The sequence below is a fragment of the Perognathus longimembris genome, chromosome 13 (assembly GCF_023159225.1).
Source record: "Perognathus longimembris pacificus isolate PPM17 chromosome 13, ASM2315922v1, whole genome shotgun sequence".
NCBI classification, from domain to species: domain Eukaryota; kingdom Metazoa; phylum Chordata; class Mammalia; order Rodentia; family Heteromyidae; genus Perognathus; species Perognathus longimembris.
In genome coordinates, this window is record NC_063173.1 from 13,036,944 (window position 1) to 13,059,409 (window position 22,466).

A 22,466-nucleotide genomic window follows, 5' to 3' on the forward strand; every position below is an offset into this window, starting at 1 on the left:
CTGGGTTCGATTCCTTAGCACCAAATATATAGAAAAGGCCAGAAATGGCACTGTGACTCTAGCGGTAGTGTGCTAGCCTTGAGCAAAAAGAAGCCAGGGACAGTGCTCAGGCCCTGCGTTCAAACCCCAGGACTAGGAAAAAAATAAAAAAATAAAAAAAAGAATTATCAGTAAAGGTGAGGTGGTATTTTAGAAGAGTTTTCTGTAGTGATGGAAATGTCTTGTGGCTTTTGGGCACTCGAAATTGATTTTATAGTTGTACTTTTTTTTTCTTTCAATGTTTGAACTGAGGGGTTTTCACTTGCTATGCAAGTGCTCTACCAACAGACGCACACCTCAGCCCTAAAGTTTTATTTTTTATTAAATAGCTACATGTTGCTAGTGGCTACAGTGCCCATTTACTGAATACTAAGATATATACCTAAGAGCATCATCATATCATAATGTGATATAGGTTTGTTAATAAGACTATATGTTATAAAACTCACAATTCTCCCTTCAGGTTACCTGTGTCTTACAACTCAGACGTCACTGCATATTGAAGAGAATTCATGAGAGTTAGAAATATACTGATGAATGATAAATACAGAAACTAGACACATTTGAAATTTTCATGTCTTGAGTGTAGTAGTTCCATAGGCACAGGGAAAAGAAATTAAAATTGTATGATCCTAACCCCCTTTTATTTTCCTTCTAGGTTGCTGTGTGTAACTTGGCTTCCCTGGCCCTGAATATGTATGTCACATCAGAACACACGTTTGATTTTAAGAAATTGGCTGAAGTCACTAAAGTCGTTGTTCGCAATTTGAATAAAATTATTGACATAAACTACTACCCTATTCCAGAGGTATGAATAGAGTTCTGTCTTTATCAATAATTATTGAAATCCAAGATGGATTTCTAAGTCTGAAAGTCATAATGTAAATGGTTGTTATTGGAATTGGGTGAGAAAACTGAAACACATAGGGATTGTGTGGCCATGTGTGGTGGTGCATACCTGTAGTTCTAGAACTTACGAAGCTGAAGCAGGAGAATCCTGAGTTTCCAGGTCAGACTGGGTTATCAGGTAACACCTTGTCTTACGAAACAAGCAACGAAGTGATGTTATCAATGTTGAATGCTATTTTTTGTTTTCAGTGATGTTTTCTCTTTTTCTTTCTAAATCTTTTTACACAAAGGCAAGCTTATCAAATAAACGCCATCGCCCTATTGGAATTGGGGTGCAAGGTCTAGCAGATGCGTTTATCCTGATGAGATATCCTTTTGAGAGTCCAGAAGCTCAGTTATTAAATAAACAAATCTTTGAAACTATTTATTATGGAGCCCTGGAAGCCAGTTGTGACCTAGCCAAGGAGTACGGCCCATATGAAACCTATGAAGGCTCTCCAGTAAGCAAAGGAGTAAGTATGCGAAGGAAATTCCTTCTTTTCTGTGAGCGTGGATACTGGGCCAAATCTCAGGAGATGGCCACACCCTAACCTCTGGAATCTGTTCAAGAAAGTCTTTGGGGCTGGGAATATGGCCTAGTGGCAAGAGTGCTTGTCTCGTATACATGAAGCCCTGGCTGGGTTCAATTCCCTTGCACCACATATATAGAAAACAGCCAGAAGTGGCGCTGTGGCTCAAGTGGTAGAGTGCTAGCCTTGAACAAAAAGAAGCCAGGGACAGTGCTCAGGCCCTGAGTTCAAGCCCCAGGGCTGGCCAAAATAAAAGAGAAAGAGTCTTTGCAATTCAATGAAGGATCTTAGAGAGATCATCCTGGATTATTCAAGTGGGCCCTAAATTTTATGACAGTTGTCCTATTAGAGAGACTGAGGAAAAGGGGAAGCAAGAGGATCATGAAGGCAGAGATTGGGGTGATAGAGGCATAAGGGGCCATGGTAACTAGAAGAAACAAGGACTAGAATCTCTGGAGGAAACAAGGTCATCCCAACATGTAGATTTTGTGCTTGTGGCCTTCAGAAGCATGAGAGTACATTTTTTTGTTATTTTAACTTACCAAGGTATTTTGTTATACTAGCCATAGGAAACTTTAATACCTTTCTCCTCTAGACTGTAAAGGATACTCAGTTTTAATCTCTTGCATTAATAACTGGTCATTGCTAAAATAACTGAAGAGAGATGCTACTTTCTATTACTAAATTTAGTGGATTAAAATAATATACTTTTGTACCAGGTACAAACTCATGCTTGTAATCCTAGCTACTCAGGAGGCTAAGATCTGAGGATTGAGGTTCAAAGCCCAGCCTGAGCAGCAAAGTCTTTGAGACTCTTATCTCCAGTTAACCACCAAAAAGCTGGAAGTAGAGGTGTGGTTCAAATGGTAGAGTCTCTTAAGAGACAGTGCTAGAAGTACAGGCATTAAGCCACCAGTGCTGGGTACGTCTAAGGGATTTTATCTGATCAAGTTAGTTCCTCTCTTTTTGCTTGAGTTCAAGTTAATTGATTGTAACCTTAACTACATATTCACCTTTACCGTAACCATGGACATGGCATATATCACATTTCCAGATCCTATCCACATTCAGCTAATCTGTGGCCTTTCTGCTAGGGACTAAGAATTTGGGGGAGATTTCTTAAAATTATGCTGCTGCACTGCCTTTAAAAAATTTTTATTTATTTTTTTATCAGTAGTGGGATTCTCTCCCTTGTGAAGTTTTAAAAAGTTTTACATTTCTGCTGATCTTTAGGAATTTTCATGTATGATTGTTTGAAATTGTTTACCTGCATAAACAATAAAAATAATGATCTGAAGTAAGCATCAAAGTTAGAAGATGCTTTTATTATCAAAAGAATATCTTGGCAACATACTTTCGTGTGTGTGTGAATATTTCCTGGTTTGTAGATGTAATAGATAAGAAGACTCAAGGGGATACAGGAAAGAGACCTTAACATGTTTTCTTAGCCTGCTTCTGCCTGCAAGTTAGTTATCAAGGAAAATCTCTGAATCTTGTTATTCCTTTATGTAGGTTGACTAGAAGACAGCATTTGTTGACATGGCAACTTTTTTTTTTTGGTCATAGTTTTAAGTTGCTATAGAATGACATATATTTGGGCTCTTTATCTCTTAGATTCTTCAGTATGATATGTGGAATGTTACTCCTACAGACCTATGGGACTGGAAACTTCTCAAGGAGAAGATTGCAAAGTAAGTAAAGTTAGCATTAAGTTAGGAGGACATGGATTTTCTTGGCTTTTTTGAAGCTAGGTGTGTCATTGTAAATTCTGAAACTCATTTTTTTTTTCCTCTCTCCCTTTTTTGCCAGTTCTGAGCCTGTACTCAGGTCCTAGGTATTCTCCCTGAGCTTTTTCAGCTCAAGGTTAGCTCTCTACTATTTGAGCTACAGCTCCACTTCCAGCTTTTTTGGTGATTAATTGGAGATCAGAGTCTCATGGACTTTCCTGGCTTTGAACCATGATCCTCAGATCTCAATTTCTTGAGTAGATAGGATTACGGGTATGAGCCACCAGCTTATTTTCTCCAGTTTTAAAGTTATTTATGCTAGAGCAGATTTTGGAACAATGTTTAGTAAGAAAATACATAGTAGCCTGCAAGTTGTTAGCGTAGTGAAGGCATTTCAAAACATAGCATGTTGCTTTTGTTTAAGGGGTTTAACTTTTCCAAATATTCTTGCTTTTTACAAAAACTTACTAGAGGTTGAACTCAGGGCTTTGTCTGCTTGGTAAGCAGACACTCTACCACTTGAGCCATACCATACTATCAGCCCTATATTCATGTTGGTTGTGTGTTGTTTTTTGTTGTTGTTTTTGTCTTTTTGTTGGTCATGGTGATTGAACTTGGCTGGTTGCTGTCCCTGAGCTCTTGTGCTCAAAGCTAGCGCTGGCTAGCTCTCCACCACTGTAAGCTACAGGGAGACTTCCAGTTTTCTGGTGGTTAATTGGAGATAAAGAGTCTCACAAACTTTCCTGCCTAGGCTGGCTTTGAACTGTGATCTTCAGATCTCAGCCTCCTGAATAGCTAGGATTATATAGGTGTGAGAAACTGGTGTCTAGCTTATATTCCTGTTTTTAAAAACTGTTTTTTACTTTTATTCATTCACAATTTTATACATACTGGATTTACAAATGAATTTTGTTTTAATTGGTGGTTATAGGAATAAGTTAGAGATTTTGAAAGAGTAATGAAAGGGTAATGTAGAAGAGAAATATTAAAAATGGAATCTTGGGGGCTAAGGACATAGCCTAGTGATAAGAGTGCCTGCATACCATATGCAAAACCTTGGATTTAAGTTCCAGTTCTCCTTCTCCCAAAATGAGTCACTGTAGGCTTTTCAAGCTAGTGATCAGAAGTGATTTGGGCTGGGCACTTGGGGCTTAAGCCTATAAACCTAGCTGCTCAGGAGGCAGAGATCTGAGGTTCAGTTCAAAGCCAGCCCAAGCAGGAAAGTCCATGAGATGCTTATCCTTAATTAACCATCAGAAAACCAGAAGTGGAGCTGTGGCTCAAAGTGGTAGAGTGCTAGCCTTGAGCAAAAGAGCTCTGAGATAGTGTCCAGGCCCTGAGTTCAAGTTCCATGATTAACTACCACCACCACCACCAACAACAAAGAAGTGATTTGGGGGTAGGTAGACTGAATGAATAATGAAACCATTATTTTATTTTCTATCTTGCTGAATTTGTCTCTTATGGGTAATAAAGAGGCAGACTAGTTTGAGGAAGGGAGCAGCAGCTTTTAAGAAGCTGTAGAAAACATAAACACGGAGAGGAAGGAAGATGAAAATTTTATCAGTACCACCTGTTTGCATCTTGGTAACTGTCATCCTTGACATTTCTTTTGAGTGTGTGTGCATGTGTATATTACATGCAAGTTTATGTTTACAAAACTCATCCTGTACTACATTTGTTTTTGTTAGTAGGACCTTTTTTGTTGTTCAGGATGCTGTGTTTTGGAGTTTTATTTTTAATGTACATTTCTTTTCAATTCAACATTAATACATGATTGAGCCACTCCATTATCTCATTAAAATTAATATATGAGTTCATGTTCATTGAGTTCAAATTAAAAAATAAAATGAAATAAAAGCCTTTTTTTTATTCTTCTGACAACCACTTGTCCCATAAAAAAACTTGACTTTTTCCTTTTCCCTGCAATAATCTTTGTTAATGATGTGTATTTTTTAAACCCTTTTCAGTACATGTGTAGATAGATACACAGACACATAGTTTTGTCATGTAAAGGTGATCAAGTGAGATATTCTGCGACTTTGTGTTTAGTGTTTTGTTTTAGAGACCTTTCTTTTTAGTACATGGAAGCCTACTTAATGTTTTTAATAATTATGGACAATTGCCCCAGTGCCTACAGGTTCAACTGCAGGAATGGTATATTCAAACTAGAACCTGAGCAGTTGTAGATAGATACACAGACACATAGTTTTCCTGTCTGCAAATAGATGCTGCTATTTAACAAAGAATGACTTAAATACACAACTAGAAAGTGGTGATGTCTAGAGCTTGGTTGTAAGATTCCATCAGGATATGAGACTCAGTGCTAAGTCGTATGTGAATCTACAGGTGTAGAATGCTTTGAGTTAGAACCTGATGACTGAGGCAAAACATGTAAACAAATAAACTATATGTAAAGGTATCATTCTTACAAATTGTTTTGACACGTGTACTTTTTGTCTGCCTGGTCAGATAAAAGTGTTGGAGTTGGTGTCTCTTGGGTTAAGCTTTGAAGACTTCTCAAGGGTGTTACATAGCATATTCTTCCTTAAATACTTAGTTGTTTAAAAAAATATGTCTCAGGCCTTAATGCTTTGGCACAGAATTAAAAATTTTTAAATTTAAAAAGTTGAAAAAGGGGCTGGGAATATGGCCTAGTGGCAAGAGCGCTTGCATCGTATACATGAAGCCCTGGGTTCGATTCCCCAGTACCACATATATAGAAAACAGCCAGAAGGGGCACTGTGGCTCAAGTGGCAGAATGCTAGCTTTGAGCAAAAAGAAGCCAGGGATAGTGCTCAGGCCCTGAGTCCAAGGCCCAGGACTGGCAAAAAAAAAAAAAAAAAAACCAGTTGAAAAAGTAACCATAGCCAGGTGCCAACGGCTCATGACTGTAATCCTCGCTATTTTGGAAGCTGAGTTCTGAGAACCAAGGTTTGAAGTCAGCCCCGGCAGTAAAGTCCATGAGACTTATCTCCAATTAAGTACCAAAGAAAGCCAGAAGTGGAGCTGTGGCTTAAATGGTCAAGTACTCACTTTGAGTGAAAAAGCTCAGAACCGTGCCCAAGCCCTGAGTTCGAGCTCCAGGACCAGCACACACATGCACAAAGATGTTAACCTTCTAGCTTAAAATTTACTTATAGTTGGGACTATACTTTGAGCATAATTTTTCTCTTTCACAGGATAATAACTAGTTCAGGCCACTTTTACATCACTGTGTTTGCTGAAATGGTGTAGCATGGTGATCATATAGATTCTTACAAAAGAATGAGGATTCGTAAGGAAATGGAAGGACTTGGAAAAAAATTATACTAAGTGAAGTGAGCCAGACCCAAAGAAACATGGACTCTATGGTCTCCCTCATAGGGAATAATTAGCACAGGTTTAGGCTAGTCACAGCAGAGGCTCACAAAAGCCCAATAGTTATGCCCTTATGAACACATAAGATGATGCTAAGTGAAATGAACTCCATGTTATGGAAACGACTGTTATATCACTGTTGTTGATGATCCCCTTGTATCCCCTTCCTGTGGTTGTACCTGCACTATCACTGTATCTTATCTGAATACATTGGAAACTGTGTATACTGGTATTACAACTAGGAAAGTGGAAGGGAATACCCAAATCGAGAGACAAAGGATAAAAAGACAAGCAACTACAAAAGCAATACTTGCAAAACGGTTTAGTGTAAACCAACTGAACAATTCATGGGGGGAGAAGGAAAGAGGGAGGGGGGAAGGGGGAATGAGGGAGGAGGTAACAAACAGTACAAGAAATGTATCCAATGCCTAACGTATGAAACTCTAACCTCTCTGTATATCAGTTTGACAATTTAAAAAAAGTATAAAAAAAGAAAAGAATGAGGAGAGCCAGACATGCCTATTATAGCAATAATCTCAGCTTTATTTATTTATTTGTCCTTTGTGCTGGTACTGGGGCTTAAACTCAGGGCCTTGGTGCTGTCTCTTAGTTTTGTTGTTTGTTTTCTGCTCAAGGTTGGTTCTTTATCACTTGAGCCACAGCTCTATTTTCAGCGTCTTTAGTGGTTAATTGGAGATAAGAGTCTCATAGACTTTCCTGCCTGGACTGGCTTCCAACATTGCTCCTCAGCTCTCAGCTTCCTAAGTAGCTAGGATTATAGGCATGAGCTACTGGTGCTACTTGGGAGGCATAAGTTGGGGAGGGAGGATCGACAGTTCAAGACTAGACTGGACAAAGCTAGTAACACCTTATCCCAAATACAAAAATAGGAAGCCTGGTGGTGTGGCACAAGTTGCAGACACTTGCCTAGCAAGCACAGGGCCCTGCGTTCAAGCCCCAGTAACTGCCCAAACAAACAAAGAAAAAAAAAATGAAACAAAGGTTTTGGTAGAGCACTTGCTTAGGAAGTACAGGGCCTTAGGTTCAATTTCCAGTACCACAAAGATAGAAGAAATTAGAAAAGAATGAATGGACCCTGATACAGGTGGACATCTCTTCAGTCCTGATTTGTGTGTTTCTTGAGTACCACAGTGCAAGTGGCATAAGTTAGGACGTTGTAAGAATTGCCAGCAGGGGTTGGGGATATGGCCTAGTGGCAAGAGTGCTTGCCTCCCATACATGAAGCCCTAGGTTCGATTCCCCAGCACCACGTATACAGAAAACGGCCAGAAGGGGCGCTGTGGCTCAGGTGGCAGAGTGCTAGTCTTGAGCAAAAAGAAAGCCAGGGACAGTGCTCAGGCCCTGAGTCCAAGGCCCAGGACTGGCCAAAAAAAAAAAAAAAGAATTGCCAGCAGTAAAAATTGTGCTAATTCTACTCAAGAATCACGCTTTTCAGACAGGTGGGCAATAGGGTTGTCCTTACTATGGAGTTGCATGCCTACAGACCTATACGAGTTTAACTCAGAAGTCAACATGTGAGCCAAATGCATGCCTGTGGTATGTCTGATATATCCTACAGTGACTTAAAGTTGCTTGCTTCCTAGAAGATTATCATCTTAGCATCTGCATCTAATAACTTTTTCTTTAGGTATGGTATAAGAAACAGCCTGCTTCTTGCCCCGATGCCTACTGCTTCAACTGCTCAGATCCTGGGGAATAATGAGTCCATTGAGCCATATACCAGTAACATCTATACTCGCAGAGTCTTGTCAGGAGAATTTCAGGTGAGAAGTTGACAACCAGTTTTACAGAAAGATATAGGCATTTAATATTTAATAGATATCTGCCGAAAGAATGAATGTGTAGGAGTTGACTATGAAAGTTACTGATTTTAGAGTGGACATTGGCATTGTTTTCTAAGTGTTATGTGTTCATAGAGTTATGTGCTGCAACCTTATCTGCTTAAGTTGGGATACTGAGGTGTATATAGAAGCATTAGCCTGGCATACTTGCATACACCTATAATCCCAGTACTCCTGAGGCTGATGCAGGGAGGGTTGCAAGCTTGAGGCCAGCCTACTTTTTATAGCAAGACCTGTTTTTTGTTTTTTATTAAAAAAAAGTCTGGTTCTCAGACTTGGTTACTACTTAGAGTTTCTGGCAGATGAGACCAGTGTTGTTGTTTTCAAGTTCCCAGGTGATTTTTATATGTAGCGGGGGTTGTGAACTACTAATTTGAAAGATTTCTTTTTATAATATGTGAATTTCCACACATCCTGAGTAAATTTTTGGCTTGCTTTAGGGAGCCTTCCTTCCTTCCTTCCTTCCTTCCTTCCTTCCTTCCTTCCTTCCTTCCTTCCTTCCTTCCTTCCTTCCTTCCTTCCTCCCTCCCTCCCTCCCTCCCTCCCTCCCTCCTCCTTCCCTCCCATTTTTTCTCTCTTCCTTTCTCTCTGTTTTCTTCTTTTTTTTCCCCTAGTATTAGATTTGAATTTAGAGACTTGAACTTGCTAGTCAGGCTCTCTATCACTTGAACTTACATCCTAGCCCTTTTTGTTTTCATTATTTTTGTTACTGGGTCTCACTTTTTTACCTAGGTCATTTGATCCTCCCATTTACACTTCCTGTGTATAACAGGAATAATGGGAGTACCCCATGTCAACTCTTGCTTGGGATGTGACCTGGTTTTTTTTTTTAATCAGAAATGTATTGCACACTTACAATAAGTAAAACAAAATCAGTTCATTTAGTTTTATTTAGCTTAGGCAATATTGTTGTTTTCACTTTTGCAAACTACACAGTATGATCTTTATATACATTGCATAAGGATAACCACAATATATTATGCTTTTTTTTTTTTTTTTTTTTTTGCCAGTCCTAGAGCTTGAACTCAGGACCTGGGCACTGTCCCCGAGCTTCTTTTGCGCAGTTATTAGCATTCTATCACTTGAGCCACAGTGCCACTACCGGCTTTTTCTATTTATATATAGGACTTAGGAATTGAACTTAGGGCTTCATGCATGCTAGGCAAGCACTCTACCATTCAGCCACATTCCCAGCCCTATTATGATTTTTAAATGATAGATTTCAAAATGATGGTGGTGATGATGATTTGTGGTATTGGGGATTGAACAGAGTGTCTCATGTGTGCTAGGCAAGGCAAGAGCTTTACTACATGAGCTATTCCCCCAGCCCTTTGGCTTGTATGTTGGTTTTGGAACAGGATAGGATCTTGCTGCTGTCTTGCCCATGTTGGCCTCAAACTTGATCCTCCTGCCTCTACTTCTGAGTAGCTGGGGTTACAGGTATGTGCTATTGTGCCCAGCTTAGACATCAAGTTCTTAAAAGAATATAAATTTCATGTGGTAAAATGGACCTCTTAGTTTGTGAAAAATAGATTTTACCAAGCAATTTAATGTTAAATAATTCATTAGTCATCTTACTTACTTTGAGCTCTATGTCTGCAATTCTGTGTAGGTTGTTACTAAATTCTTCACATTTTCTGCTTCTCAATTCAGATTGTAAATCCTCACTTATTGAAAGATCTTACTGAACGGGGCTTGTGGAATGAAGAGATGAAAAACCAGATTATTGCTTGCAATGGCTCCATCCAGGTACAGAATGAAAATAAGTGGCTTTAGAAGCCAAGTTGAACATTATGGTCTTACCTCTCTTATCTCAGGCAATGAAGAGAAAATTCCCATTTGTTGTAGTCATAGACTCTGCTTATATAGATGTGTTATTTCTGCATTGTTGTACTAGGATTGTGTACATCTTTACATATTCTTGATCCTGTCATTTGTTCAGTAAAACATTCGTTCCTAAATTTTCTGTACATGAGGAATTTTTAAAATTTGTAGCTTAGGTCACACTCCTTGCTAATAAAGTAAGAATGTCTAGGAGAGATGGTTAAAGATTCCTTTTCTAGTTCCAGAATGCTTGAAAACTTGGGAAACAAGTTTTATAATAAAAACTAAAAAAAAAAAAAAAAAACTTGGGAAACACCAATTTTTTAAGTCTAAAATGAGCATTAAGCTTAAAAGGCATACTTTGAAGATCGACAGATAGTCACAAAGAGTTGTTTAATAACAAAATATTTTCAGTTGAGAATCAAGAAGCATTTAATTGTAGGTAGAAATCTAAATATTGCTCTGCTTGGCAACATAAAGAATCCTATAACATTTTAATTTTTGATGGCAGAAACTAGCATCAGTTTGTCGTTTCAAGGCAGATTAACTCTAGACCTAAGAAACTGGACTGACTTAGACTCCAAATGGAGTTTGTGGATTTGTAGCTTACTTGTCTCATTGCCTCCCTTTATTATGTCCCTGTGAATTCTAGTCTTGGTTATTTGTGTTTTCTGCAAAACCCAAGGATCATTTATTGCTGTTTATCTCTGATTTTCCCTTCCTAAACACCTCTAGAATAATAACATTTTTGGCCATATTCTTAAAGATGGATACTTAAATCTTTGGATGGATGATTGGTTAGAGGACTTTGACTTTCTAAGCAAGCAGTAGGCATAAGCAGTCTGGAAAAACTTGACAAGGATCTTTGTGTACTGAATGAATTGTACGGTTAAATCTTGCAGGAAGACTAGATCTTTTCATTACTATTAGTCATACTGGTTTCTTTACTAGGGTAGAGTAATAATTTGTTTCCCCTTTTTCAGAGCATACCAGAAATTCCTGATGATCTGAAACAACTTTATAAGACTGTATGGGAAATCTCTCAGAAAACTGTTCTCAAGATGGCTGCTGAGAGAGGTGCTTTCATTGATCAAAGCCAGTCTTTGAACATCCATATTGCTGAGCCTAACTATGGCAAACTTACTAGTATGCACTTCTATGGATGGAAGCAGGTTGGTAGAGGAAGTTGAGAACAATTTAATTGTTGGCATGGGATGGGATTTTTTTGGTGTTTTCATTTTGTTTTCTTTTTTAGTAGTGGGGTTTAACTAGCCCAGGAATAGTTTTTTTGTTTTGTTTTGGTTTTCATCCTAACTACCTATTAAATATTACTATCTAGACATTCTTTTACTTCAAATTCAGATGTATTAAAACCAACCCATAGTATTTGTACCGTATCAGCTCTTGCTTTGGAGCTTGATGTTTCTCCTGGGATTATTTCTTCCTGGGTTTGAGTTACTATTTATGATCCTTCCCATTTCCTTTATTGTTAAAATTACTTACCAAATTGTCTTGGTTATTCTTTTATGTTTGGATGTCTCTTCGCCTCTTCCATTGCCATTATTCTGAGCTGATCTCTTTGTCCTAGTGTATTGTTTCAAACCATCTTCTGCACTGCTGCCATTCCTTTCCCCATGTCAACCCGTATCTGTGTTTTCACATTTTATTGACAGTAAAAGCCCACTGTAAAGTCCTAGGAATCTGGATTCTATTCTTATTCCTTGGCAATGTGATGGATTTTTGGTGGTTTTTATTTTTTACTGGTCCTGGAGCTTGGACTCAGGGCCTGGTGCTTTGAGTTTTTTGCCCAAGGCTAATGCTCTACCACTTGAGCCACAGCTCAACTTCCAGCTTTTTGTTGCTTAGTTGGAAATAAGAATCTCATAGATTTTCCTGCCTGGGCTGGTTTCAAACTAGCAGCCTCAGATCTCAGCCTCCTGAGTAACCAGGATGACAGATATGAGCCACCAATGGCGATATGCTGGATTTTTATATACAATCATAAATTTGTTTTCCTTTTCTTATTTTTAAAAAATCTTTATTGTGAAGTTGATGAACAGGAAGGTTACAATAAGTAAGGTTATGAGTGCATTTCTTTTTTTCTTTTTCTTCTGCCAGTCCTGGGGCTCGGACTTAGGGCCTGAGCACTGTCCCTGGCTTCTTTTTGCTCAAGGTTAGCACTCTTCTACCACTTGAGCCACAGCACCACTTCTGGCTTTTTCTGTTTATGTGGTGCTAAGGAATCGAACCCAGGGCTTCATGCATGCTAGGCAAGCACTCTACTGCTAAGCCGCATTCCCAGCCCCAAGTACATTTCTTTTTAAACACTATTATCCCCTCCCTCATTTTAAATTTGTTTTCTTATATAACATACTCTTCTTGAGCTGCTACATTGTGCCAGTACTGGGGACATAGAACAGAAGATGACAATCTCGATCCTTGAAGTATTTATAGTCTGTTAATACAGACGCTTATTTTTAGCTCTGTAAGTAGTTAGAATCTATGTTGCCTTTGGCAAACCTGGAAGTCTCATACATAAAAGTAAATGTGACCTAATAAAAATATTTGAGAGTACTTCCTAGGGGAGATAGAAATGCAAGTTAAAAAAATATTTTTTTATAATCATTAAGTAGTTGTACAAAAGAATTTTAATTCAACATGTCAGTTTATGGGTATAATGCATCTTTAAAAAATTTTAAAAATAGGTGCTGGGAATATGCCTAGTGGTAAAGTGCTCATCTCGTATACATGAAGCCCTGGGTTCGATTCCTTAGCACCACATATATAGAAAAAGCCGGGAGTGGTGCTGTGGCTCAAGTGGTAGAGTGCTAGCCTTGAGCAAAAAGAAGCCAAGGACAGTGCTTAGGCCCCGATTTCAAGCCCCAGGACTGGCAAAAAACAAAACAAAAAAAATGTTTTAATAATTATATGAAGAGGTTTCAATTCCATAAGTCAGGTTCTGAGTACAGTGCATCTTGACCAGTATTACCCAACCTGGTTTGTGGAGGTTTTTTTTGAATTAAATTAATGTTGTAACATATGTGGGAATGTCTAGTGTTCTTGCAAAGTTTTTCCTAGTAGTTGTATTTTCTTCTCTTCCAGGGTTTAAAGACTGGGATGTATTATTTAAGGACAAGACCTGCAGCTAACCCAATCCAGTTCACCATAAATAAAGAAAAGCTGAGAGAGAAGGAGAAGACATTGAAAGAGGAAGAAGAGAAGGAGAGGAACACAGCAGCCATGGTGTGCTCTTTGGAGAACAGAGAGGAGTGTCTGATGTGTGGATCCTGAGGACAGCCTGAAAGAGACCAGCGCATCTGCCCGGGCACACCTACCTGATTGCGTGTAGATAGACACAGTGGGTTTGCTGGAAATGGTAAGGCTTTGCTGGACTTCACCGCCTCAAAAGCAGCAATTGATTTAAAGTAGTTTCTATATAGTGGGAAGATAATGATTTTTAAGAAAACCAAAAACAGGAAAATGCTATTTGGGGAATCAGAGTAGAGTTTTAGGGTTGCAAAAGAAGTCCTCATGGAAATAGGAAGTGGTTTAGTAAGGGTTCATCAACCCCTCTGGTATTCCTTTTCTGATGTTTTCAGTTTGGGAAGGACACTGGTTGAATTTTGCTGCTTTGATTGGTTTCCTGGGCTCAAAACTGTGGACAAGGAGTCAAGTTCTATAGGACATTCTGAAATAAAGATGAGCATTTCTAAATGATTGTGTGATACGTTTTGTTACTTATTTTCATACACAGGTCATATTTGACCAAAAAAAACCAAAAACTTCTCTGACAATTGAGTGAAGAAAGTTTTTTGAGGTATTAGACTGTATGGATGTTGCTGTGACCTTTTCCTCTACTGTACAGCTGCAGTAAAATTTCTATAACATCAGATTTATTTTCTGACCCATTTTTAAATGTACAGTTCAGTGGCATTTAGTACATTCAGTGTCTTGTATGACCATCAGTACTATCCATATCCATAACTTTTGAATCTTTCCAAATAGAAACAGGATTCATCAAAACATAACTAAGTCCACTGCTGGTAACTCATGCCTGTAATCCTAGCTACTCAGGAGGGTGAAGTCTGAGGATCGCAGTTTGAAGCCAGCCTGGGCAGAAAAGTCTGTGAGACTCTTTATCTCTAATAAACTATGCAGAAAAAGCAGAAGTGGCGCTGTGGCTCAAGTGGTAGAGCGCTAGCCTTGAGCACAAAGAAGCTCTGGGACAGCACCCAGGCCCTGAGTTCAAAACCCAGGAGTAGAAAACTAAACCATTACAACTCCTCATTCTCTTCTCATTCCCTGGTAGCCTCTGTTCTACTTTATGTCTCTATGATTTTTTTCTATCCTAGGGTCTTCATATAAGTGGGATATGTATTTGTCCTTTTGTGTCTGACTTATTCCACTTGGCATATTTTCATGGTATATATATATGTATATATATATATATATATACACATACATGAGCTATTTTGTTAAGTCATTCATCTGTTTGGGTGGTTTCTTCTATTTGAGTATTGGGAATGATGGCATTAGGAACATTGGTGTACAAACATCTATTGAATTTATTCCTACTTTCAATTATTTGGACTGTGTACATTGAAAAAAAGTCTAGGACTATGTGACACTTCTGCGTTTAACTTTTCCATATCAGCTGTACCATTTCGTATTTCCACCAGTGATACTCTGAGCGTCTAGTTTCTCTACATCTTCACGGTCAACTGTTTTTCATAATTTCTTTTTTTTTTTTTGGCCAGTCCTGGGCCTTGGACTCAGGGCCTGAGCACTGTCCCTGGCTTCCTTTTGTTCAAGGCTAGCACTCTGCCACTTGAGCCACAGCGCCACTTCTGTATATGTGGTGCTGGGGAATCGAACCCAGGGCCTCATGTGTACGAGGCAAGCTCTCTTGCCACTAGGCCATATCCCCAGCCCCCTGTTTTTCATAATTTCTATAGTAGCCATGCTAATGGCTTTAACCATTTTATTCTAGTGTTTCTTGCCATGATTATCTGAGGTGGTTTTTTTGTTTTGGATTTTTTCCCCCCTTAGGCTTCCTAGACCTATAAATACATGTTTTGGGGTTTAATTTTTATTACCAAGTTGATGTACAGAGGGGTTGCAGTTACACACATAAGGTAGTGAGTACATTTCTTGTCAAACTTGCTACCTCCTCTCTAATTTTTCTCCCACCTTTCCTCCTCTCCAATTTCCCTCCCCCTTGAGTTATACAGTTAGTTTACAGCATATTGTCTTGTAAGTATTGCTGTTGCATTGGTTAGCCTTTTACCCTTTGTCTCACCATTTTGATGTTCCTCTTCCCTTCCTTGATTCAGACAAACATACATACAAAAAAAGAAAGGGAACACTTCACAAATTTGCGTGTCATCCTTGCGCAGGGGCCCCACTAATCTTCTCTGTATCATTCTAATTTTAGTGTTGTGCTGCTGACACGAGCACTTAAAAAAATAAATTAGAAAATTGAGACGTTTGGGACTATTATTTCTTCAGATTACTGTTTGCTTGTTTCTTTCTTTATGGAACTCTAATAATGTAACTTTTGGTGGCTCATCTAATGATGGCCCTTGGGTCCCTTTAGGCTCTGTTCATTTTTCTTTTTCCTTTGTTTCCTACTACTTGATCATTTCTCTAGTCCTACCTTCAAGTTTGTTGATACTTCTTCCTGCCCCTCTCATGAATTTTTTATTATGATGCTTTTCAGTTCCAGAATTTGATTTTTTTTTTATATTTTTATTTTTATTGATGTGTTTTTTTGTTTTTTACCAATCCTGGGGCATGAACTTGGGGCCTGGGCATTGTCCTTGAGCTTCATTTGCTTTAGAATAGTACTCTACCACTTGAGCCACAGTGCCACTTCTGGCTTTTTCTGTTTATATGGTACTGAGGAATTGAACCCAGGGGCATTGTGCATGCTAGGCAAGCACTCTCAAGCACTCTACCACTAAGCCGCATTCTCAGCCCTGATGCGTTTATTTTTGTTGATAGACTGGTTTTGTTAATTGTCTTTCTGTACTTCTTTTGTGTTTTCCTTTAGCGTTTTGAGTATATAAGACAACTTTTGTTAGCAGGAATATAAATTAGCCCAGCCACTATAATAGTATAATGGTTCCTCAAAACAACTTAAAAAAGTGAAACTACTGTATGACCCATCTATACCAATTTTGGGACATCTACCCACAGAATTATAAGTCAGTAGACCAGAGACACCTCTACACCTATGTTTACTGGCATTAAGCTAAGTACCCAAGAGAAGAATGGATTAAAAAATGTGTTATACATAGTGGAGTTTTACTTAGCCATAAGGAAGAATGAAAATATATCATTTGTATGAAAATAGATAGAACTGGAGATTATCTTGTTAAGCAAAACAAGCCAGACTTAGAAGGACAGACATGACATTTTACAGTCTATCACGTGGAAACTAACTCTAAAAGAAAAAGACTTGCTAGGGAAGAGGAAGGAGACCATTGGGGGGTAGGCAAGAAGTAATGAGAGCAAAGTGAGGAAAAAACCCAACAAACTGTTGGTAATATACCATGACAGACCCGAATGGGATTTTGCAAAATGGTGGGCAATTCTTGATAAAATTCTGAAAAAAAAAAGAACATGCAGTCTTTTCATTTTTAAATGAAAACAGTATTAACTAGATAGTACAATCTATTTGATATTAAAAAAATGCTAGCCAGTAGTTACAAACTTTCAGTGGTAAGATTAATAAGGTCTGGATATTGATAATCATAACGCAGCATTTGCATGTATCAAGCCATTAACACATTGGACATACAAGATTTTTATCAAATACTTTAAAATTCACAAGAAAAATGAAGCTTGGAACTTAAGAAATATCTGCCACATGTTGGGTTTTTTTTTGGTGCGAGTGAGTGTGTGTGTGCGCACGCATGCGTGCGCGTGTGCCATTACTGAGGCTTGAACTCAGGGCCTGGGCACTGTCCCGCATGTTTTGTGCTTAAGGCTAGCACTCTACAGCTTGAGTCACAGCTCTATGTTCTAGCTATTTTGATGGCTAATTGGAGATGAGAATCTCATGGACTTTCCTGCCCAGGCTGGCTTTGAACCATGATTCTTAGATCTTAGCCTCCTGAGTAGGCTTACAGGTGTGAACCACCAGTGCCTGACTATATGGTAAGTTCTCTTTTATTTTCTTTCTTTTTTATATTATTATTAAGTTGTACAAAGGAGTTCCAATTCCATAAATTAAGGTAATGAGTACAGGGCTGCTTAGACAATGTCACTCTCTTCCTTCACTTGACATGGTAAATTCCTTTTTCTTTAATGTGATATAAATATAGGGATTTTTTTTTTTTTTTTTTTTTTTGCCAGTCCTGGGACTTGGGCTCAGGGCCTGAGCACTGTCCCTGGCTTCTTTTTGCTCAAGGCTAGCACTCTGCCACTTGAGTCACAGCGCCACTTCTGGCCATTTTCTATATATGTGGTGCTGGGGAATTGAACCCAGGGCCTTATGTATACGGGGCAAGCAGTCTTGCCACTAGGCCATATCCCCAGCCCCAAATATAGGGATTTTTTTGGATAGTTTATTTTTTTTTTCCCAGTTCTGGGGCTTGAACTCAAGGCCTGAGCACTGTCCCTGAGCTTATTTTTTCTCAAGGCTAGCACTCTACCTCTTGAGTCACAGCGCCACTTCCAGCTTTTTCTGTTCATGTGGTGCTGAAGAATCGAACCCAGGGCTTTGTGTATGCTAGGCAAGCACTCTACCCCTAAGCCACATTCCCAGTCCAGTTTGTTTTTTTAAATAGAACTTCATGTTTAGGTTTCATCAAAGAGACTTCCAAGAAATTGGTATCATCTTTTGGTTTAATTCACCCTTCTGATTTACATTATAGTATCTAGTTACACTACACTGCCAAATATATATATTTAATCTTACCTTACTCTAGTACAGTCCATAGGAGCCTGTGGCCTTTTACTAGAGTGACTATATTGGACAAAAGGAAATAAATCAGGGATTTCTGGGCACAGGCATTGAGCTGATACAGGAAACCCCAAATGTCACTGTGGAGTAAAAGCTTATGGAGGTCAGGTGATAATGGAGTCTTTGTTCTGGTCCATCTTGTGCATTCCAGAAACTATCCTGTGGTTATTTCTTCAGTCCTGTAATGCATAATTGTGAAAGACATACCTCACATTGATTTCCTGCTTCTGGAGCTAGGGCTGTTAGAACAGGAAAAGCCAAGTGTAAGTCACTAAGGAAGTGGCCAGCCAACATTAGCAATGCCTTTCTGGAAGGATGGCAAAGATTAGCACCACCACTGATGTGAAGAACTCAAGAGCGGGAATTTCTAACCTGTCCCCATTCAACTTACCTGTTTGGGTTTTGCAGAAAAGGGACATTGTAGCATGACAAGGGGTTATGGTAAAGGTAATGGTAATTCCAATGGGATAGGGGTTCATTAGCTTTGTGTGGTTTCATTTGGACACATAGGGCAGCACCCCATCCTCAAGTAGAATTGATAGACAAGATCTAACTCAAGCAGGCACTGAAGACCCCAGTGACATACGGAGAAACCGCTCAAATGTGGTGGCCCCTGCTCCTGCGACACTGCCATCTCTCTCCCTATCTGTATCTATGGCCTCATGAGTCCACTCTGGTGAGTTGACAGGGAAAGAGAAAAAATCAGTGGTTTTATGCAGTGTGCAGGCAACATAGCTCCCTTCTAGAGATGACAGGAAGCTATATGTCTTTTAAGCAAAGGAGTTACTTTTTAACTTACTGTTTTTAAGTTTGGACACAGTGTCTCATGTACTATCCAGGCTGGCACTGAACTTGACTCAGGAGATCTTGCTGCCTCAGCCTATTGAGTAGTAGAGACTATACACTACCCTGACAAGGGCAGATCATACTAGCCTAGTTCTTGAATTAGAATAGAAACCTCAAGGCTGACAGCATGTTTGGCCACACTGAACTTCATGTCTAGACTTAGGCTAATTTTGGGAGAGACAGCCCTAGGTAAGGGCTTGAACTGCTTGCTTCTCACTCAAAGTTCAGGCAGGTTCTGTATGTATCCTAGTAAAGCTACATGTATTCACATGTTAATTTGTGCTTTCCCAAGGATCAGAGGACAGAGCCAAATAAGGATAAGTAGTTACAAGCAGTTTTATTATTGGGGTAAAGACAGAACATTCTAATAATTCAACAAATAGTGGTCAAGTGCTCGCCTTGTATACATGAAGCCCTGGGTTCGATTCCTCAGCACCGCATATACAGCGCTGTGGCTCAAGTGGTAGTGTGCTAGCCTTGAGCAAAAAGGAAAGAAGCCAGGGACAGTGCTCAGACCCTGAGTCCAAGCCCCAGGACTGGAAAAAATAAATAAATAATCATAGTTGACCAACAATAGCTCTGCTGTTGAGCCTATAATGTAAGGAAATTGCAGCCTGTCTCAGTACTGCTTGCCTAGTTCTTGTTCCTAGAGGTCACAGCCCCAGCTTCTCAGTTGTCTCCTTACCCTGGCAGTTTCCTCTCTCCTCTCATGTTCTGTAAGGTCTGGGATACCTTTCCCACCTCCTGACGTGGCTCCTTCCCACAGAGCATCTTTCCTACATGTTCCCGGATCTCCCTAGTCCTCACCCCATAAATGAGAGGATTCAAGGTTCCTGGCAGCAGCAAATAGATGGCACTGAGGAGATTCTGCACATCCTGGGACACCGTCTTGGCTACTCGAAACACAATGGAAGTGGAAAGACCAGAGAGGTAGATGGTAAGGATGACCAGCAAGTGGGAGCCACAGGTGTTCAGGGCCTTGGCGCGGGCTCCCCCAGAGGAGATTCGGAAAGCGGCATAGATGATTCGAGTATAGGAAGTGCCCAGCAGGACCAGGTCAAAGGTCACCGTGATCAACCGCATAGCCAATCCCAGTTGGTTGTTGAAGGTCAGGTCTCCACAAGCTATGCTTAGCAGTGCGATGTACTCACAGGTGAAGTGTCGAATCACAGCTGTGTGGCAGAAGCGGGCTTGTGCAGTCAGTACCACCAACGGTGCTGCCACGCCCAGGCTCCGTGTCAGGGCAAAGATGGCCAGTAGGCCCAGCAGGCGGGAGGTCATCAGGTCAGAGTAACGGAGTGGGTGGCAGATGGCCACGTAGCGGTCCAGGGCCATGGCCAGCAGGAGATTGTAATCCAGAAGAAGGGTGAAGTAGATGAAGAACATCTGGGCCAGGCAGCCAGGCAGCGAAATGGGATTCGCATAATGGACAAAGCCTTCGAGCATTTTAGGCATCACAGCTGTGGCGGCACAGATATTCACAGCCAGGAGCAGCGCAATAAGTACATACATGGGCTGGTGCAGACCCCGCTGAGCCGCCACCGTGTAGATGACCAGAGCATTGGCAGTAATGATGGTCACGTAGAGGAAGGTGAGAGGCAGGACCAAAAGGGACCTCCCCTGTTGCAGTCCAGGAAAACCCACCAGGAAGAAGCTGGTATAGGAGATGTTGAAGAGGGTGATATTTCCGTCCTCACCCATTAGCTTCAGACCTGGGCTGGCACCAGGAATGGGGATCAGAGGCAGTAAGAATGAAATGGTTATTTTGTGGGCCTGAGGATTTTATGAAAATCTGTCTGTCTGTCTGTCTGTGTGTCTTGTACTTTGGAGCAGACAGTACAATGTGAGGGGTTGTGGAAGCTACACAGATTTTCTTGTCCTCTAGGAGCTCATGGAAACTCAAGATCCTTGTTTATCTATATTACAGGCATTTGATTGCCAAATAGAAGGTAAGGAGAAAAATGTAAATATGCTATAGGAACGGGGAGGGTAAAATAATGATGGGCAAAGGTAACACCAGAGAGGCTGAAGAAGAAGAGTCCTTTGTTAGGAAGAGAAAACGTGAAGAACTTTGATTTAAAGAGCGTGAGAAGGACAGACACGTTCGTGGGGAGGGAAAAACCAGCCAGGAACGGTGGGCTCACTGCTCAGGCACGCTGAAGCTAAGCCAGAGGAACGTTGCTGAGGAAGTTGGTCTTTCTGGACCAAAAGCAACCTGTTATAAGAGCCTGGTTCTTTCTTAAGGCCCACTCAAATGGTCTTGTCCTCCTACCTGGCCTCATCTTCAGTGTCCTTGATGATGACCTTGCTTTCCTTTCTGAGTTCTGGGAGGGCATGCCTCCAGTGCTGCCCAGAGCTCCAAGCTCACAAGCATTGCTTGTGAGTCCGTGGGTGAGGAGTAAGAAGACGATGGAGCAGGCCACACATGTAATTGGATGCGTAGAACAGAACTTTTTGCATAATTAAGGGAGTAGAAATGGGAAGATACATAATTCAGCAAGGCAGAGCTGTCTTACCCAGATTCCTAGGAAGCACAGTTTGATGTGATGACTGATATACAAAGATACAGCTAATGCTTATTGAACATTGAGTATACATTTGGAAACATCCAAGATGCTTTTGTATGTTAACTTTTAAAAACTTCTGATTTTATCCATGAGGAAACTGAGACAAAGTAAAGGTTCAGCCCCATTTAAGGTTTTATGGCTATTAAATAGCAGAGTTGGGGGCTGGGAATATGGCCTACTGGTAAAGTGCTCGCCTCGTATACATGAAGACCTGGGTTTGATTCCTCAGCACCACATATATAGAAAACGGCCAGAAGTGGCGCTGTGACTCTAGTGGTAGAGTGCTAGCCTTGAGCAAAAAGAAGCCAGGGACAGTGCTCAGGCCCTGAATCCAAGCCCCAGGACTGGCAACAAGAACAAAACAAATAAACAAAAATAACACAGTTGAATTTGAACCTGAGGAGTCACTTCTCAGATCTATTCTTTTAGTAATTTTAGGATAACAATTTATTGTGCTTTACCTAAGATTTGCTGGGTTATAGGGCTGGAAGTCTGAAATGTCACGTAGACTAGGCAGCTGCCACTTTATCTGTATTAATATTAGCTACACCGAAGATTAGAGATAACTTATAGATAGTGGAACAATATGGATATATTTTTCTTCCTTTTCACTAAGCTTGAATATATTGTCTTTGAAAAATCACTGTGTGTCACGTGTTATAATAGCCACAGAGGAAAAAGGGACACCTGGATCTCATATTCACACTACAAGGAGAACTCAAGGGGACATGGATTGGGAATCCCAAAGCCCCCTTGGGTGTATTTCTGGAAGCCTTAGAACATTGAATTCAAAAGCAGAACATAGATTTGGGAAGTATGTTTGTTGAGATTGGACAAGTGTCAGACAACCCTTG

General features: G+C 40.1%; 2 protein-coding genes and 1 non-coding gene across 3 annotated transcripts in view; 1 reads left to right on the forward strand and 2 right to left on the reverse strand.

Moving 5' to 3' along the window:
• Rrm1 (ribonucleotide reductase catalytic subunit M1) overlaps window positions 1–13,691 on the forward strand; it is a 39,747-nt gene extending 26,056 nt beyond the window's left edge. Inside the window, exons 13-19 of the mRNA XM_048360542.1 lie at window positions 698–847; window positions 1,179–1,400; window positions 3,072–3,148; window positions 8,193–8,328; window positions 10,060–10,155; window positions 11,214–11,402; window positions 13,333–13,691. Coding sequence (XP_048216499.1) covers window positions 698–847; window positions 1,179–1,400; window positions 3,072–3,148; window positions 8,193–8,328; window positions 10,060–10,155; window positions 11,214–11,402; window positions 13,333–13,521 — 1,059 coding nt within the window. The 3' untranslated portion in view covers window positions 13,522–13,691. The remainder of the gene's footprint in view (window positions 1–697; window positions 848–1,178; window positions 1,401–3,071; window positions 3,149–8,192; window positions 8,329–10,059; window positions 10,156–11,213; window positions 11,403–13,332) is intronic.
• Window positions 13,692–15,581: 1,890 nt separating this feature from the next.
• LOC125362823 lies at window positions 15,582–15,687 on the reverse strand. The gene has a single exon (XR_007213125.1). It is a non-coding gene; the product is annotated as a U6 spliceosomal RNA (small nuclear RNA).
• Window positions 15,688–19,726: 4,039 nt separating this feature from the next.
• Window positions 19,727–20,746, reverse strand: LOC125362324 (olfactory receptor 52Z1-like). Its single transcript, XM_048361112.1, has one exon. The coding sequence runs from the start codon at window positions 20,744–20,746 to the stop codon at window positions 19,727–19,729; it is 1,020 nt and encodes a 339-aa protein (XP_048217069.1).
• Between the last annotated feature and the right edge of the window lie 1,720 nt (window positions 20,747–22,466).

Bases quoted from the DNA above. Each gene is read 5' to 3' on its own strand.
- LOC125362324 (XM_048361112.1), bottom strand. From the start codon at position 20,746: ATGGGTGAGGACGGAAATATCACCCTCTTCAACATCTCCTATACCAGC.